This window comes from Scyliorhinus torazame, chromosome 12 (assembly GCF_047496885.1).
Source record: "Scyliorhinus torazame isolate Kashiwa2021f chromosome 12, sScyTor2.1, whole genome shotgun sequence".
Classification (NCBI taxonomy): Eukaryota; Metazoa; Chordata; class Chondrichthyes; order Carcharhiniformes; family Scyliorhinidae; genus Scyliorhinus; species Scyliorhinus torazame.
Genome location: NC_092718.1, coordinates 71,949,775 through 71,968,833, shown reverse-complemented (window position 1 = coordinate 71,968,833; position 19,059 = coordinate 71,949,775). Strand labels below are relative to the sequence as shown.

The window sequence follows — 19,059 nt, the reverse complement described above, 5'->3', positions numbered from 1 at the left end:
TGAGAGAGAGGGTTAGCGAGATCTCCCTAGATACAGGATTGAGAGAGAGAAGGTTAGAGAGACCTCCCCAGATACAGGAGTGTGTGAGAGAGAGAGGGTTAGAGAGACCTCCCCAGATATAGGACTGTGAGAGAGAGAGAGGGTTAGAGAGACCTCCCCAGATACAGGACTGTGAGAGAGGGTTAGAGAGACATCCCGAGATACAGGATTGTGAGAGAGGGTTAGAGAGACCTCCCCAGATACAGGAGTGTGAAAGAGAGAGAGGGTTAGAGAGACCTCCCCAGATACAGGAGTGAGAGAGAGAGAGGTTAAGAAAGACCTCCCCAGATACAGGAGTTTGAGAGAGAGGGGGTGAGAGAGACTTCACCAGATACAGGAGTGTGAGAGAGAGAGAGGATTAGAGAGACCTCCCCAGATACAGGAGTGTGATAAAGAGAGGATTAGAGAGACCACCCCAGATACAGGAGTGTGAGAGAGAGAGGGTTAGAGAGACCTTCCCAGATACAGGAGTGTGATAAAGAGAGGGTTAGAGAGACCACCCCAGATACAGGAGTGTGAGAGAGAGAGGGTTAGAGAGACCTCCCCAGATACAGGCGTGTGTGAGAGAGAGAGCGAGTTAGAGAGACCTGCCCAGATAAAGGAGTGTGAGAGAGAGAGGGTTAGAGAGACCTACCCAGATACTGGAGTGTGAGAGAGAGGGTTAGAGAGACATCCCGAGGTACAGGATTGAGAGAGAGAGGGTTAGAGAGACCTCCCCAGATACAGGAGTGTGAGAGAGAGAGAGGGTTAGAGAGACCTCCCCAGATACAGGAGTGAGAGAGAGAGGGTTAGAGAGACCTCCCCAGATACAGGAGTTTGAGAGAGAGGGGGTTAGAGAGACCTCACCAGATACAGGAGTGTGAGAGAGAGAGAGGATTAGAGAGACCTCCCCAGATAAAGGAGTGTGTGAGAGAGAGGGTTAGAGAGACCTCCCCAGATACAGGAGTGTGAGAGAGAGAGGGTTAGAGAGACCTCCCCAGAGACAGGAGTTTGAGAGAGAGGGGGTTAGAGAGACCTCACCAGATACAGGAGTGTGAGAGAGAGAGAGAGAGAGAGGATTAGAGAGACCTCCACAGATAAAGGAGTGTGTGAGAGAGAGGGTTCGAGAGACCTCCCCAGATACAGGAATGAGAGAGACAGAGGGTTAGAGAGACCACCCTCGATACAGGATTGAGAGAGAGAGGGTTAGAGAGACCTCCCCCGATACAGGAGTGTGCGAGAGATAGGGTTAGAGAGACATCCCCAGATACAGGAGTAGGAGAGAGAAAGAGGGTTAGAGAGACCTCCCCCAATACAGGATTGAGAGAGAGAGAGGGTTAGAGAGACCTCCCCAGATACAGGAGTGTGAGAGAGAGAGAGAGTTAGAGAGACTTCCCCAGATACAGGAGTGAGAGAGAGAGAGGGTTAGAGAGACCTCCCCAGATACAGGACTGTGAGAGAGGGTTAGAGAAACATCCCGAGATACAGGATTGTGAGAGAGGGTTAGAGAGACCACCCCAGATTCAGGTGTGTGAGAGAGAGAGGGTTAGAGAGACCTCCCCAAATACAGGATTGAGAGTGAGAGGGTTAGAGAGACCTCCCCAGATACAAAGATGTGAGAGAGAGAGGGTTAGAGAGACCTCCCCAGATATAGGACTGTGAGAGAGGGTTAGAGAGACCACCCCAGATACAGGAGTGTGAGAGAGAGAGGGTTAGAGAGACCTCCCCAGATACAGGCGTGTGTGAGAGAGAGAGCGAGTTAGAGAGACCTTCCCAGATAAAGGAGTGTGAGAGAGAGAGCGTTAGAGAGACCTACCCAGATACAGGAGTGTGAGAGAGAGGGTTAGAGAGACATCCCGAGGTACAGGATTGAGAGAGAGAGGGTTAGAGAGACCTCCCCAGATACAGGAGTGTGAGAGAGAGAGAGGGTTAGAGAGACCTCCCCAGATACAGGAGTGAGAGAGAGAGAGGGTTAGAGAGACCTCCCCAGATACAGGAGTTTGAGAGAGAGGGGGTTAGAGAGACCTCACCAGATACAGGAGTGTGAGAGAGAGAGAGGATTAGAGAGACCTCCCCAGATAAAGGAGTGTGTGAGAGAGAGGGTTAGAGAGACCTCCCCAGATACAGGAGTGTGAGAGAGAGAGGGTTAGAGAGACCTCCCCAGAGACAGGAGTTTGAGAGAGAGGGGGTTAGAGAGACCTCACCAGATACAGGAGTGTGAGAGAGAGAGAGAGAGAGAGGATTAGAGAGACCTCCACAGATAAAGGAGTGTGTGAGAGAGAGGGTTCGAGAGACCTCCCCAGATACAGGAATGAGAGTGACAGAGGGTTAGAGAGACCACCCTAGATACAGGATTGAGAGAGAGAGGGTTAGAGAGACCTCCCCCGATACAGGAGTGTGCGAGAGATAGGGTTAGAGAGACATCCCCAGATACAGGAGTAGGAGAGAGAAAGAGGGTTAGAGAGACCTCACCCAATACAGGATTGAGAGAGAGAGAGGGTTAGAGAGACCTCCCCAGATACAGGAGTGTGAGAGAGAGAGAGAGTTAGAGAGACCTCCCCAGATATAGGACTGTGAGAGAGAGGGTTAGAGAGACCTCCCTAGATACAGGATTGAGAGAGAGAAGGTTAGAGAGACCTCCCCAGATACAGGAGTGTGAGAGAGAGAGAGAGTTAGAGAGACCTCCCCAGATACAGGAGTGAGAGAGAGAGAGGGTTAGAGAGACCTCCCCAGATACAGGACTGTGAGAGAGGGTTAGAGAGACATCCCGAGATACAGGATTGTGAGAGAGGGTTAGAGAGACCTCCCCAGATACAGGAGTGTGAGAGAGAGAGAGAGTTAGAGAGACCTCCCCAGATACAGGAGTGAGAGAGAGAGAGGGTTAGAGAGACCTCCCCAGATACAGGACTGTGAGAGAGGGTTAGAGGGACATTCCGAGATACAGGATTGTGAGAGAGGGTTAGAGAGACCTCCCCAGATACAGGATTGAGAGTGAGAGGGTTAGAGAGACCTCCCCAGATACAAAGGTGTGAGAGAGAGAGGGTTAGAGAGACCTCCCCAGATATAGGAGTGTGAGAGAGAGGGTTAGAGAGACCTCCCTAGATACAGGATTGAGAGAGAGAGGGTTAGAGAGACCTCCCCAGATACAGGAGTGTGAAAGAGAGAGAGGGTTAGAGAGACCTCCCCAGATACAGGAGTGAGAGAGAGAGAGGTTAAGAAAGACCTCCCCAGATACAGGAGTTTGAGAGAGAGGGGGTGAGAGAGACTTCACCAGATACAGGAGTGTGAGAGAGAGAGAGGATTAGAGAGACCTCCCCAGATACAGGAGTATGATAAAGAGAGGATTAGAGAGACCACCCCAGATACAGGAGTGTGAGAGAGAGAGGGTTAGAGAGACCTTCCCAGATACAGGAGTGTGATAAAGAGAGGGTTAGAGAGACCACCCCAGATACAGGAGTGTGTGAGAGAGAGGGTTAGAGAGACCTCCCCAGATACAGGCGTGTGTGAGAGAGAGAGCGAGTTAGAGAGACCTGCCCAGATAAAGGAGTGTGAGAGAGAGAGGGTTAGAGTTACCTACCCAGATACAGGAGTGTGAGAGAGAGGGTTAGAGTGACCTCCCTAGATACAGGATTGAGAGAGAGAGAGGGTTAGAGAGACCTCCCCAGATACAGGAGTGTGAGAGAGAGGGTTAGAGAGACCTCCCTCGATACAGGAGTGTGTGAGAGAGAGGGTTAGAGAGACCTACCCAGATACAGGAGTGTGCGAGAGAGAGGGTTAGAGAGAGCCTCCCCAGTAACAGGAGTGTGAGAGAGAGAGATAGTTAGAGAGACCTCCCCAGATACAGGAGTGTGAGGGAGAGAGGGTTAGAGAGATCGCCCCAGATACAGGAGTGTGAGAGAGAGAGAGGGTTAGAGAGACCTACCCAGATACAGAAGTGTGAGAGAGAGAGGGTTAGAGAGACCTCCCGCGATACAGGAGTGTGAGAGAGGGAGGGTTAGAGAGACCTCCCCAGATACAGGAGTGTGAGAGAGAGGGGGTTAGAGAGACCTCCCTAGATACAGGATTGAGAGAGAGAGAGGGTTAGAGAGACCTCCCCAGATACAGGAGTGTGAGAGAGAGGGTTAGAGAGACCTCCCTCGATACAGGAGTGTGTGAGAGAGAGGGTTAGAGAGACCTACCCAGATACAGGAGTGTGCGAGAGAGAGGGTTAGAGAGAGCCTCCCCAGATACAGGAGTGTGAGAGAGAGAGATAGTTAGAGAGATCTCCCCAGATACAGGAGTGTGAGGGAGAGAGGGTTAGAGAGATCGCCCCAGATACAGGAGTGTGAGTGAGAGAGAGGGTTAGAGAGACCTCCCCAGATACAGGAGTGTGAGAGAGAGAGAGGGTTAGGGAGACCTACCCAGATACAGAAGTGTGAGAGAGAGAGGGTTAGAGAGACCTCCCCCGAAACAGGAGTGTGAGAGAGAGAGGGTTAGAGAGACCTACCCAGATACAGGAGTGTGAGAGAGAGGGTTAGAGAGAGCCTCCCCAGATACAGGAGTGTGAGAGAGAGAGAGGGTTAGAGAGACCTCCCCAGATACAGGAGTGTGAGAGAGAGAGGGTTAGAGAGATCGCCCCAGATGCAGGAGTGTGAGAGAGAGAGAGAGGGTTAGAGAGACCTACCCAGATACAGAAGTGTGAGAGAGAGAGGGTTAGAGAGACCTCCCGCGATACAGGAGTGTGAGAGAGAGGGTTAGAGAGACCTCCCCAGATACAGGAGTGTGAGAGAGAGGGGGTTAGAGAGACCTCCCCCGATACCGGAGTGTGTGAGAGAGAGAGGGTTAGAGAGATCGCCCCAGATACAGGAGTGTGAGAGAGAGAGGGTTAGAGAGACCTCCCCAGATACAGGAGTGTGAGAGAGAGAGAGAGTTAGAGAGGCCTCCCCAGATACAGGAGTGTGAGAGAGAGAGGGTTAGAGGGACCTCCCCAGATACAGGAGTGTGAGAGAGAGAGAGAGAGTTAGAGAGACCTCCCCAGATACAGGAGTGTGAGAAAGAGTGTTAGAGAGACCTCCCCAGATACAGGAGTGTGAGAGAGAGAGGGTTAGAGAGACCTCCCCAGATACAGGAGTGTGAGAGAGAGAGAGAGTTAGAGAGACCTCCCCAGATACAGGAGTGTGAGAGAGAGAGGGTTAGAGAGACATCCCCAGATACAGCAGTGTGAATCTATTTGTCGCATTTGCACAGACCAATTTGAACCCTGCCTCTCTGTGGTTTTCCAGTTTGTATGTCTTGCCTGTTGCGGGGAGACAGGGAAGCGGGCGTGGTCCTTCCCTCTCCAGGGAATGTATCATCGGCTAAGGCGAGCGAGGAACTTTCACCTGGTGTGTGTGTGTGTGTGTGTGTGTGATCCTGGTAAACAGCAACTGGTCTCTGTGGCATGGAGCCCAGCCTGTCTGCCTCACCTCGCTGTCCTGTTGGGGCATGTTCTTCGCCTGTGACTGACGTTCCCTCTCTCAGAGGGTAAGGTTAACCCTTGAGGTGCGATTATCTGTGGCACCTCAACCCTACTCTCAGCATGTGGAGATGAGATACACAGTGGCAGTGGGTCCCCTGGGAGGGATCTGATTATCCGGGACATTAGTGAACGAGACAGAGGGTGAGAGTGAGACAGAGAGTGAGAGTGAGACAGAGGGAGAGAGAGAGAGAGACACAGAGAGCGAACAGAGAGTGAGTGAGACAGAGAGAGAGAGAGAGACATATAGATACTGAGAGTGAGACAGAGTGAGAGTGAGACAGAGCGAGAGAGAGAGCGAGAGAGACAGGCAGAGAGAGAGAGAGACAGACAGACAGAGAGAGAGAGTGAGACAGAGAGTGAGTGAGACAGAGGGAGAGAGAGACAGAGACAGAGTGAGAGTGAGACAGAGAGAGAGGGAGCGAGAGAGACAGGCAGAGAGAGAGACAGACAAAGAGAGAGATAGAGAGACATAGAGAGACTGAGAGTGAGACAGAGAGTGAGAGTGAGACACACTGAAAGTGAGAGACAGACAGAGGGAGAGAGGGAGACAGAGAGAGACAGACAGACAGACAGAGACACAGAGAGACAGCTGAGTGTACAGACTGAGCTGGTGCTCGGCATCGGTCTCTGACTGCCTTTGGCCTTCGTGGTTTTATGAGTGATCATTCCAGAGGGCTGGGCTGTCTAGATGTGTGCATCACAACCTTCAAACCACTGACTCAATTTGCAGCGAGCTAACCCCTCACCCCACCCAGGTTCCTGACACACCACAAGACTGGACCGCAGAGGGTGGGATTGAGGGATATGTGGAGAGGGTGCGATTGAGGATATGTGGAGAGGGTGGGATTGAGGGATATGGGGAGAGGGTGGGATTGAGGATATGGGGAGAGGGTGGGATTGAGGATATGGGGAGAGGGTGGGATTGAGGGATATGGGGAGAGGGTGGGATTGAGGGATATGTGTAGAGGGTGGGATTGAGGGATATGGCGGGAGGGTGGGATTGAGGGATATGGGGAGAGGGTTGGATTGAGGGATATGGCGGGAGGGTGGGATTGAGGGATATGGGGAGAGGGTGGGATTGAGGGATAGGGGGAGTGGGTGGGATTGAGGGATATGGGGAGAGGGTGGGATTGAGGATATGGGGAGAGGGTGGGATTGTGGGATATGTGGAGATGGTGGGATTGAGGGATATGTGGAGAGGGTGGGATTGAGGATATGGGGAGAGGGTGGGATTGTGGGATATGTGGAGAGGGTGGGATTGAGGGATAGGAGGAGAGGGTGGGTTTGAGGATAAGGGACTGAGTGTGGGATTGAGGGATATGGGGAGAGGGTGGGATTGAGGATATGGGGAGAGGGTGGGATTGTGGGATATGTGGAGAGGGTGGGATTGAGGGATATGTGGAGAGGGTGGGATTGAGGATATGGGGAGACGGTGGGATTGGGGGATATGTGGAGAGGTTGGGATTGAGGTTATGTGGAGAGGGTGGGGTTGAGGATATGGGGAGAGGGTGGGTTTGAGGGATATGGAGAGAGGGTGGGATTGAGGGATACGTGGAGAGGGTGGGATTGAGGATATGGGGAGAGGGTGGGATTGAGTGATATGTGGAAAGGGTGGGATTGTGGGATATGTGGAGAGGGTGGGCTTGAGGGATATGTGGAGAGGGTGGGATTGAGGGATACGGGGAGTGGGTGGGATTGAGGGATATGTGGAGAGGGTGGGATTGAGGATATGGGGAGAGGGTGGGATTGAGGATATGGGGAGAGGGTGGGATTGAGGGATACAGGGAGAGGGTGGCTTTGAGGGATATGTGGAGAGGGTGGGATTGAGGGATATGGGGAGAGGGTGGGATTGAGGGATATGGGGAGAGGGTGGGATTGAGGATATGTGGAGAGGGTGGGATTGAGGGATATGTAGAGAGGGTGGGATTGAGGATATGCGGAGAGGGTGGGATTGAGTATATGGGGAGAGGGTGGGATTGAGGGATATGTGGAGAGGGTGGGATTGAGGGAGAGAGGGAGTGGGTGGAATTGAGGGAGAGAGGGAGTGGGTGGGATTGAGGGATAGGTGGAGAGGGTGGGATTGAGGGATATGGGGAGAGGGTGGGATTGAGGGATATGGGGAGTGGATGGGTTTGAGGGATATGTGGAGAGGGTGGGATTGAGGATATGGGGAGAGGGTGGGATTGAGGATATGGGGAGAGGGTGGGATTGAGGGATACAGGGAGAGGGTGGATTGAGGGATATGTGGAGAGGGTGGGATTGAGGGATATGTGGAGAGGGTGGGATTGAGGGAGAGAGGGAGTGGGTGGGATTGAGAGATAGGTGGAGAGGGTGGGATTGAGGGATATGGGGAGAGGGTGGGATTGAGGGATATGGGGAGTGGGTGGGATTGAGGGATATGTGGAGAGGGTGGGATTGAGGGATATGTGGAGAGGGTGGGATTGAGGATATGTGGAGAGGCTGGGATTGAGGGATATGGGGAGAGGGGATTGAGGGACATGTGGAGAGGGGATTGAGGATATGGGGAGAGGGTGGGATTGGGGGATATGTGGAGAGGGTGGGATTGAGGGATACGTGGAGAGGGTGGGATTGAGGGATATGGGGGAGGGTGGATTGAGGGATATGGGGCGAGGGTGGGATTGAGGGATATGGGGAGAGGGGATTGAGCGATATGGGGAGAGGGGATTGAGGGACATGTGGAGAGGGTGGGATTATGGGATATGGGGAGAGGGGATTGAGCGATATGGGGAGAGGGGATTGAGCGATATGGGGAGAGGGGATTGAGGGACATGTGGAGAGGGGATTGAGGAATATGTGGAGCGGGGAGTGAGGGATATGTGGAGAGGGATTGAGGGGTATGGAGAGAGGGGATTCAGGGATATGGGGAGAGGGGATTGAGGGATATGTGGAGAGGGGATTGAGGGATATGGGGAGAGGGGATTCAGGGATATGGGGAGAGGGGATTGAGGGATATGTGGAGAGGGAGTGAGGGATATGGGGAGAGGGGATTGAGGGGTATGGAGAGAGGGGATTCAGGGATATGGGGAGAGGGGATTCAGGGATATGGGGAGAGGGGATTGAGGGATATGTGGAGAGGGGATTGAGGGATATGGGGAGAGGGGATTGAGGGGTATGGGGAGAGGGGATTGAGGGATATGTGGAGAGGGGATTGTGGGATATGGGGAGAGGGGATTCAGGGATATGGGGAGAGGGGATTGAGGGATATGTGGAGAGGGAGTGAGGGATATGGGGAGAGGGGATTGACAGATATGGGGAGTGGGTGGGTCTGAGAGATATGGGAAGAGGGTGAGATTAAGAGATATGAGCAGAGGGAGATTCGGCGATATGGGGAGAGGGGATTGAGGGGTATGGAGAGAGCGTGAGATTGAGGGATATGAGAAGACGGAATTGAGGGATATGAGGATGAGGGAGATTGAGGGATACGGGGATGGGGTGAGATTGTGGGATATGTGGAGAGGGTTTTGAGGGATATGGGGATGAGTGACATAGATGAATATGGTTAGGAGGGAGATTGAGGGATATGGAGAGAGGGGATTGAGGGATATGGAGAGAGGGGAGTGAAGGATATGAGGAGTGGGATTTGAGGGACATGGGGAGAGGGGATTGAGGGATATGTGGAGAGGGAATTGAGGGATATGGGAAGAGGGGATTGAGGGATATGGGGAGAGGGGATTCAGGGATATGGGGAGAGGGGATTGAGGGATATGGGAAGAGGGGATTGAGGGATATGTGGAGTGGGAATTGAGGGACATGGGGAGAGGGGATTGAGGGATATGGGAAGAGGGGATTGAGGGATATGGGGAGAGGGGATTCAGGGATATGGGGAGAGGGGATTGAGGGATATGTGGAGAGGGAATTGAGGGATATGGGAAGAGGGGATTGAGGGATATGGGGAGAGGGGATTCAGGGATATGGGGAGAGGGGATTGAGGGATATGGGAAGAGGGGATTGAGGGATATGGGGAGAGGGGATTCAGGGATATGGGGAGAGGGGATTGAGGGATATGGGAAGAGGGGATTGAGGGATATGGGGAGAGGGGATTCAGGGATATGGGGAGAGGGATTGAAGGATATGGAGAGAGGGGATTGAGGGATATGTGGAGTGGGGATTGAGGGATATGGGAAGAGGGGATTGAGGGATATGGGGAGAGGGGATTCAGGGATATGGGGAGAGGGGATTGAGGGATATGTGGAGAGGGAATTGAGGGATATGGGAAGAGGGGATTGAGGGATATGGGGAGAGGGGATTCAGGGATATGGGGAGAGGGGATTGAGGGATATGTGGAGAGGGAATTGAGGGATATGGGAAGAGGGGATTGAGGGATATGGGGAGAGGGGATTCAGGGATATGGGGAGAGGGGATTGAGGGATATGGGAAGAGGGGATTGAGGGATATGGGCAGAGGGGATTCAGGGATATGGGGAGAGGGGATTGAGGGATATGGGAAGAGGGGATTGAGGGATATGGGGAGAGGGGTTTCTGGGATATGGGGAGAGGGATTGAAGGATATGGAGAGAGGGGATTGAGGGATATGTGGAGTGGGGATTGAGGGATATGGGAAGAGGGGATTGAGGGATATGGGGAGAGGGGATTCAGGGATATGGGGAGAGGGGATTGAGGGATATGTGGAGAGGGAATTGAGGGATACGGGGAGAGGGATTGAAGGATATGGAGAGAGGGGATTGAGGGATATGTGGAGTGGGAATTGAGGGACATGGGGAGAGGGGATTGAGAGATATGGGGAGAGGGGATTGAGGGATATGGGGAGAGGGGAGTGAAGGATATGAGGAGACGAGATTGAGGGATATGGTCAGAGGGGATTGAGGGATATGGGGAGAGGGAATTCGGGGATATGGGGAGAGGGGATTGTGGGATATGGGGAGAGGGGATTGAGCGATATGGGGAGAGGGGATTGAGCGATATGGGGAGAGGGGATTGAGGGATATGGGGAGAGGGGATTCAGAGATATGGGGAGAGGGGATTCAGGGATATGGGGAGAGGGGATTCAGGGATATGGGGAGAGGGGATTGAGGAATATGTGGAGCGGGGAGTGAGGGATATGTGGAGAGGGATTGAGGGGTATGGGGAGAGGGGATTCAGGGATATGGGGAGAGGGGATTGAGGGATATGGGGAGAGGGGATTCAGGGATATGGGGAGAGGGGATTCAGGGACATGTGGAGAGGGGATTGAGGAATATGTGGAGCGGGGAGTGAGGGATATGTGGAGAGGGATTGAGGGGTATGGGGAGAGGGGATTCAGGGATATGGGGAGAGGGGATTGAGGGATATGTGGAGAGGGGATTGAGGGATATGGGGAGAGGGGATTCAGGGAAATGGGGAGAGGGGATTCAGGGAAATGGGGAGAGGGGATTGAGGGATATGTGGAGAGGGGATTGAGGGATATGGGGAGAGGGGATTCAGGGATATGGGGAGAGGGGATTCAGGGAAATGGGGAGAGGGGATTCAGGGATATGGGGAGAGGGGATTGAGGGATATGTGGAGAGGGGATTGAGGGATATGGGGAGAGGGGATTCAGGGATATGGGGAGAGGGGATTCAGGGAAATGGGGAGAGGGGATTCAGGGATATGGGGAGTGGGGATTGAGGGATATGGAGGAGGGGATTGAAGAATATGGGGAGAGGGGATTGACAGATATGGGGAGTGGGTGGGTCTGAGAGATATGGGAAGAGGGTGAGATTAAGAGATATGAGCAGAGGGAGATTCGGCGATATGGGGAGAGGGGATTGAGGGGTATGGAGAGAGGGTGAGATTGAGGGATATGAGGAGACGGAATTGAGGGATATGAGGATGAGGGAGATTGAGGGATACGGGGAGGGGGTGAGATTGTGGGATATGTGGAGAGGGTTTTGAGGGATATGGGGATGAGTGACATAGATGAATATGGTTAGGAGGGAGATTGAGGGATATGGAGAGAGGGGATTGAGGGATATGGAGAGAGGGGATTGAGGGATATGGAGAGAGGGGAGTGAAGGATATGAGGAGACGAGATTGAGGGATATGGTTAGAGGGGATTGAGGGATATGGGGAGAGGGGATTGAGGGATATGGAGAGAGGGGAGTGAAGGATATGAGGAGACGAGATTGAGGGATATGGTTAGAGGGGATTGAGGGATATGGGGAGAGGGGATTGAGGGATATGGGGAGAGGGGATTGAGGGATATCGGAAGAGAGGGGATTGAGGGATATGGGGAGAGAGGGGATTGGGGGATATGAGGAGGGGAGATTGAGGGATATGGGGAGAGGATATTGAGGGATATGGGGAGAGGGGATTGAGGGATATGGGGAGAGGGGATTGAGGGATTTGGGAAGAGGGGATTGAGGGATATGGGGAGAGGGGATTGAGGGATATGGGGAGAGGGGATTGGGGGATATGAGGAAAGGAGATTGGGGATATGGGGAGGAGAGGAGATTGGGGTATATGAGGAGAGGAGATTGAGGGATACGGGGAGAGAGGGGATTGAGGGATATGGGGAGGGGGAATTGAGGGATATGGGGAGAGGGGATTGAGGGATATGGGGAGAGGGGATTGAGGGATTTGGGAAGAGGGGATTGAGGGATATGGGGAGAGGGGATTGAGGGATATGGGGAGAGGGGATTGGGGGATATGAGGACAGGAGATTGAGGGATATGGGGAGGAGAGGAGATTGGGGTAAATGAGGAGAGGAGATTGAGGGATACGGGGAGAGGAGATTGAGGGATATGGGGAGTGGGGATTGAGGGATATGGGGAGAGGAGTTTGGGGGATATGGGGAGGGGGGAGATTGGGGGATTTGAGGAGAGGAGATTGAGGAATATGTGGAGAGGGGATTGAGGGATATGGGGAGGAGGGGAGATTGGGGGATTTGAGGAGAGGAGATTGAGGGGTGCAGGGAGAAGGGGAGATTGAGGAACATGGGGAACAGGGGAGATTGAAGGATATGGGAGGGATTTGCGGAGAGGGGTTTGAGGGAAATGGGAAGAGTGGATTGAGTGATATGGGGAGGAGGAGAGATTGAGGGATATGGGGAGGAGGAGAGATTGAGGGATATGGGGAGGAGGGGAGATTGAGGGATATGGGGAGGAGGGGAGATTGAGGGATATGGGGAGGAGGGGAGATTGAGGGATATGAGGAGAGTGGATGTGGGGAGAGGTTTGAGGGATTTGGGGAGAGGGAATTGAGGGATATGTGGATGGGGATATGGGGAGAGAGGTTTGAGGGATTTGGGGAGAGGGAATTGAGGGATATGGGGAGAGGGAATTGAAGGCTATGGGGAGGGGGGATGTGGGGAGAGGGGTTTGGGAGATGTGGGAAGAGGGGTTTGGGGGATGTGGGGAGAGAGGTTTGAGGGATGTGGGGAGAGGGGTTTGAGGGATGTGGGGAGAGGGGTTTGAGGGATGTGGGGAGAGGGGGTTGAGGGATCTGGGGAGAGGCACTTGATATCTAACACCCAGTCCATCCATCGTTTAGGCACTCGCTTCCAACGGAGATTCAGCATTGCGACTGGCAGAACCACAAGTGGCCATGTTCTGTGGGAAACTAAACATGTACATGGATATCGCGACTGGAAAATGGGAGCCGGATCCTTCTGGAACACAAAGCTGCCTGGGAACAAAGGACGAAATCCTGACCTACTGTACAAAGGTACCTAACCCACCAGTGTAGAGGGAGCTTTACTTGGTATCTAACCCCGTGCTGTACCTGTCCTGGGAGTGTTTGATGGAGAAAGTGTAGAGGGAGCTTTACTCTGTATCTAGCCCCGTGCTGTACCTGTCCTGGGAGAGTTTGATGGGGACAGTGTCGAGGGAGCTTTACTCTGTATCTAACCCCGTGCTGTACCTGTCCTGGGAGTGTTTGATGGGGACAGTGTAAAGGGAACTTTACTCTGTATCCAACCCTGTGCTGTACCTGTCCTGGGAGTGTTTGATTGGGGACAGTGTAGAGGGAGCTTTACTCTGTATCTAACCCTGTGATGTACCTGTCCTGGGAGTGTTTGATGGGGACAGTACAGAGGCAGCTTTACTCGGTATCTAACCCCGTGCTGTACCTGTCCTGGGAGTGTTTGATGGGGACAGTGTAGAGGGAGCTTTACTCTGTATCTAACCCTGTGATGTACCTGTCCTGGGAGTGTTTGATGGGGACAGTACAGAGGCAGCTTTACTCGGTATCTAACCCCGTGCTGTACCTGTCCTGGGAGTGTTTGATGGGGACAGTGTAGAGGGAGCTTTACTCTGTATCTAACCCCGTGCTGTACCTGTCCTGGGAGAGTTTGATGGGGACAGTGTCGAGGGAGCTTTACTCTGTATCTAACCCCGTGCTGTACCTGTCCTGGGAGTGTTTGATGGGGACAGTGTAAAGGGAACTTTACTCTGTATCCAACCCTGTGCTGTACCTGTCCTGGGAGTGTTTGATTGGGGACAGTGTAGAGGGAGCTTTACTCTGTATCTAACCCTGTGATGTACCTGTCCTGGGAGTGTTTGATGGGGACAGTACAGAGGCAGCTTTACTCTGTATCTAACCCCTTGCTGTACCTGTCCTGGGAGTGTTTGATGGGGACAGTGTAAAGGGAGCTTTACTCTGTATCTAACCCCGTGCTGTACCTGTCCTGGGAGTGTTTGATGGGGACAGTGTAGAGGGAGCTTTACTCTGTATCTAACCCCGTGCTGTACCTGTCCTGGGAGTGTTTGATTGGGGACAGTGTAGAGGGAGATTTACTCTGTATCTAACCCCGTGCTGTACCTGTCCTGGGAGTGTTTGATGGGGACAGTGTAGAGGGAGCTTTACTCTGTATCTAACCCCGTGCTGTACCTGTCCTGGCAGTGTTTGATTGGGGACAGTGTAGAGGGAGCTTTACTCTGTATCTAACCCCGTGCTGTACCTGTCCTGGGAGTGTTTGATGGGGACAGTGCAGAGGGAGATTTACTCTGTATCTAACCCCATGCTGTACCTGGCCTGGGAGTGTTTGATGGGGACAGTGTAGAGGGAGCTTTACTCTGCATCTAACCCTGTGCTGTAACTCTCCAGTTATAGGGGTGGCATGGTGGCACAGTGGTTAGCACTCCTGCCTCACAGCTCCAGGGTCCCGTGTTCGATTCCAGCCTTGAGTTACTGTCTGTGTGGAGTTTACCCCATGGGTTTCCTCCCACAATCCAATGAAGTGCAGGTTAGGTAGATTGGCCATGCTAAATTGCCCCTCAGTATCCAAAACAATTTAAGAGGGGTTATGGGGATAGGGTAGAGGTGTGGGCTTAAGTAGGGGGCACTTTCCAAGGGTCGGTTCAGACTTGAGGGGCTGAGTGGACTTCTGTACTGTAGATTCTATGATTCTATGGAGTGTTTGATGGGGGCAGTGTAGAGGGGGCTTTACTCTGTATCTAACCCAGTGCTGTACCTGTCCTGGGAGTGTTTGATGGGGGACAGTGTAGAGGGAGCTTGACTCTGTATCTAACTCCGTGCTATACCTGTCCTGGGAGTGTTTGATGAGGACAGTGTACAGGGAGCTTTACTCTGAATCTAACCCCGTGCTGTACCTGTCCTGGGAGTGTGATGGGGACAAAGTAGAGGGAACTTTACTCTGTATCTAACCCCATGCTGTACCTGTCCTGGGAGTGTTTGATGGGGACAGTAGAGGGAGCTTTACTCTGTATCAAACCCTGTACTGTACCTGTCCTGGGAGTGTTTGATGGGGACAAAGTAGAGGGAGCTTTACTCTGTATCTAACCCTGTGCTGCATCTGTCCTGGGAGTGTTTGATGGGGACAAAGTAGAGGGAGCTTTACTCTGTATCTAACCCTGTGCTGTACCTGTCCTGGGAGTGTTTGATGGGGCAGTGTAGAGAGAGCATTGCTCTGTATCTAACCCCGTGCTGTACCTGTCCTGGGAGTGTTTGATGGGGACACTGTGGAGGGAACTTAACCCTGTATCTAAAATGGCCCTGCTGTTTGTCCAGGTTTATCCAGAGTTGCAGGTTACCGGAGTGATGGAGTCCAGTCAGCCGGTGAAAATTGAGAATTGGTGTAAGAAGGAGAGGAGGAGATGCAGTGGACACGTTCACATAGTCGTCCCATTCCGCTGTCTTGGTAAGTGTGAGAATTTAACTAAGATGACACATAGACATTTAAAAAACCTGTACCCAGTAAGAGTCAGTGAGAGGGTTTCTCTCTGTGTCTGAGACCCTGGGCTCGATTCTCCGATTTTGAGGCTATGTCCGGAGCATGTGTCTAATCTTTCGACCAAAAAGTCGGTGCCGCCCCCGCACCGATTCTCCGCCCGGTGGTGGGCTAGCAGCCACACCACGTAAAGCCCCCGGCTTTACCTGCAGATACAGACGGAGAATTGCCAGGCCCGTGGCTGCGCATTGTCACGGTGGCGATCTGCGACCATACAACATGGCGCCAGCCATTGTGAGCCGACCGGTAACGCTGAGAGCAGCTTAAACACCTGCCCTCCACCCGAGACTCAGGAGACACCGGAGCTCGGGTCGGAGGGTGACAGTGATTTTCCGTCACAGCTGTCTCCAACACCCTCCACCATCCCAGAGACTCTCACCTCGGATGGGCATGTCAGTGAAGAGGCTCCTGGCACAATATCTGGTGCTCACAACACAGTTGACCTGGTACAGCAGGTAGAGATAGGAGCACCCGAGGGGCGGATGGTCAGAGGGCAGGCCGAACCCAGGGACTAGCTGCCGTCCAGAGGGGTCTCTGGCTTCTGGATTGGACGGTCCCATTAATTGTGGAGATGCAGTCACAGAGCCAGGGACTCCATGAGGGGTTGTCAGCGAGTATCCAGCACCTGCAGGTGAAGTTGGAGAAGTCACCCAGGCCATGGGTGGCGTCCACGATGGAGGCATTGGGGGGCGACAGTTTCGGCCATGGATCAGCATGTCCAAGCCCTGGGCATTCTGTGCAGACGGTGCCGAGGCCCAGGACAGGCAGCCATTTGCCAGAGCCACCTGGAAATTACAGCGGTGCTCCTGAACGTGGCTCAGTCACAGCAGGCCCTGGCTGGGAACGGCGGCGGCATTGCCCAGGCGCTGGCCAACGTGGCACAGACACAGAGGGAGGTGGCCCAGTCCCAAAGGGAGATGGTGCAGTCACTGACTGATGTGACACAAACCCAGAAGGTTGTGGCATAGTCAACGGGTGATGTGGCGCAGTCCCAGGCAGAGATGGTCCACTCCCTGTGCTCCATGGCCGCGAGTGTGCAGACCTTGGTCGAGACCAGAGCTGGCCTCCAGGACTGGCAGCGTCAGGTGGTGGGAGAGCCTCAGGGGATGGCTCCGCTCGCACCTTTGCGCCATGGAGTAGCCGGGGGCCATTGCGCACCCGTGGGTGGAGGAGGTGATGGGGCCCGTGCCAGTGACCTACGCAGGGGAGGTGTCGGAACACCACAGCATCTCGGATTCCTCCCCCCCCCCCCCCCCCCCCCCCCCCCCCCCCCCCCCCCCCCCCCCCCCCCCCCATCCTGTCCCTGAAACATCCGGTGGGCAGTGGGCAGAACAGGGTGGCACAACGCCACCTGGGACACCTGAGCAGCAGCCGGGCCCATCCAGGAGGGTCGTCCCAGAAGACGCCCACCTGCGGGGACCTAGGTCACAGGGCAGGAATCACACCAGGCCGCCTCTACTCCTGCCGTACTGTCTGGGGTCCCACCTAGACGTTGGGTTGGCACGGGTGCAGAACATAGGGGCTAGGGCACAAATCTGTATATATTTGTTCACAGTAAACACCTGTTACCACTGTTACAACCTGTCTCAGTGCTCTGTCTGATGGGTGTGAGGGGAGGGCTAAGTCTGGGATGGCCGAGGGGTGGGAGGGGGGGGGGGATGGTACAGGCCCTGTGGGTGGCCGATGCTCCCCACCCTCGTCCACCCCACGCCTCCCAACCATCCCCACCACCACCACCCCAGCGATTCTACGGGACCGTGTGAATGAATGGCCAGCTCGCATGCAGGGCTCATCCAGGTGGAAGGTGCTACCGTGGGCAGGAGTCAGACGTCAAATGATGCAGAGCTCATCGCAGAGCAGGCTGTCATTATCCTCCATCCCATGGACCGGACCCGCTGTTACTGCTAACCCAGGACCCACACCCCCTGAGTGCGGCAGGTATGTATCGCGGAGGGGTGCAGGCATGGGGGTGGCCAGGGGGTGTGGTGTTACCACTCAGCCTGTCCCCCCCCCCCCGTCCTCCCCTTCCCCCGGCCCTGGAAGCGCCCTCCCACCCCAGCCAGCACGGCAGTCATCTGTCATTCCTCTCCATATCCTGCCTCCTCTCTCAGAACCACCACTCCAGGTTCACGGTTTTTAAAAGCACACGTGGACTGCACCATCGGTAACTCGGCCCATCGAAGGCGGAGAGTCGCGGGTGTGCCAACTAATGATATGTAAATGCCAAACTGGTGCCTGGCGCGATTTTGGGATCGGAAGCTATTCTCCGCCTGATCGCCGTCCCAATTTCGGCATCGACCAATGGAGAATCCCACCCAGTGTGTGTGGGACCCGTACCCCAGTGAGAGTCAGTGTGTGTGGAACCCGTACCCCAATGAGAGTCAGTGTGTGTGGAACCCGTACCCCAGTGAGAGTCACTGTGTGTGGAACCTGTACCCCAGTGAGAGTCAGTGTGTGTGGAACCCGTACCCCAATGAGAGTCAGTGTGTGTGGAACCCGTACCCCAGTGAGAGTCACTGTGTGTGGAACCTGTACCCCAGTGAGAGTCAGTGTGTGTGGGACCCGTACCCCAGTGAGAGTCAGTGTGTGTGGAACCCGTACCCCAGTGAGGGTCAGTGTGTGTGGAACCTGTACCCCAGTGAGTGTCAGTGAGTGTGGAACCCGTACCCCAGTGAGAGTCTCTATGAGGAACCCGTACCCCAGTGAGAGTCAGTGTGTGTGGAACCTGTACTCCAGTGAGAGTCAGTGCATTTGGAACCTGTACCCCAGTGAGAGTCAGTGTGTGTGGAACCCGTACCCCAGTGAGGGTCAGTGTGTGTGGAACCTGTACCCCAGTGAGAGTCAGTGTGTGTGGAACCCGTACCCCAGTGAGGGTCAGTGTGTGTGGAACCTGTACCCCAGTGAGAGTCAGTGTGTGTGGAACCTGTACCCCTGTGAGAGTCAGTGTGTGTGGAGCCTGTACCCCAGTGAGTGTCAGTGAGTGTGGAACCCGTACCCCAGTGAGAGTCTCCATGAGGAACCCGTACCCCAGTGAGAGTCAGTGTGTGTGGAACCTGTACTCCAGTGAGAGTCAGTGCATTTGGAACCTGTACCCCAGTGAGAGTCAGTGTGTGTGGAACCCGTACCCCAGTGAGGGTCAGTGTGTGTGGAACCTGTACCCCAGTGAGAGTCAGTGTGTGTGGAACCCGTACCCCAGTGAGAGTCAGTGTGTGTGGAACCTGTACTCCAGTGAGAGTCAGTGCATTTGGAACCTGTACCCCAGTGAGAGTCAGTGTGTGTGGAACCCGTACCCCAGTGAGGGTCAGTGTGTGTGGAACCTGTACCCCAGTGAGAGTCTGTATGAGGAACCCGTACCCCAG

At 54.1% G+C, this 19,059-nt stretch overlaps 1 protein-coding gene across 1 annotated transcript in view; it reads left to right on the top strand.

Moving 5' to 3' along the window:
- Nucleotides 1-19,059, top strand: part of LOC140386475 (amyloid beta precursor like protein 2-like) — a 144,226-nt gene that overhangs the window by 21,758 nt on the left and 103,409 nt on the right. The window contains exons 2-3 of the mRNA XM_072468848.1: nt 13,003-13,176; nt 15,481-15,610. Of these exons, the coding sequence (XP_072324949.1) occupies nt 13,003-13,176; nt 15,481-15,610 (304 nt within the window). The remainder of the gene's footprint in view (nt 1-13,002; nt 13,177-15,480; nt 15,611-19,059) is intronic.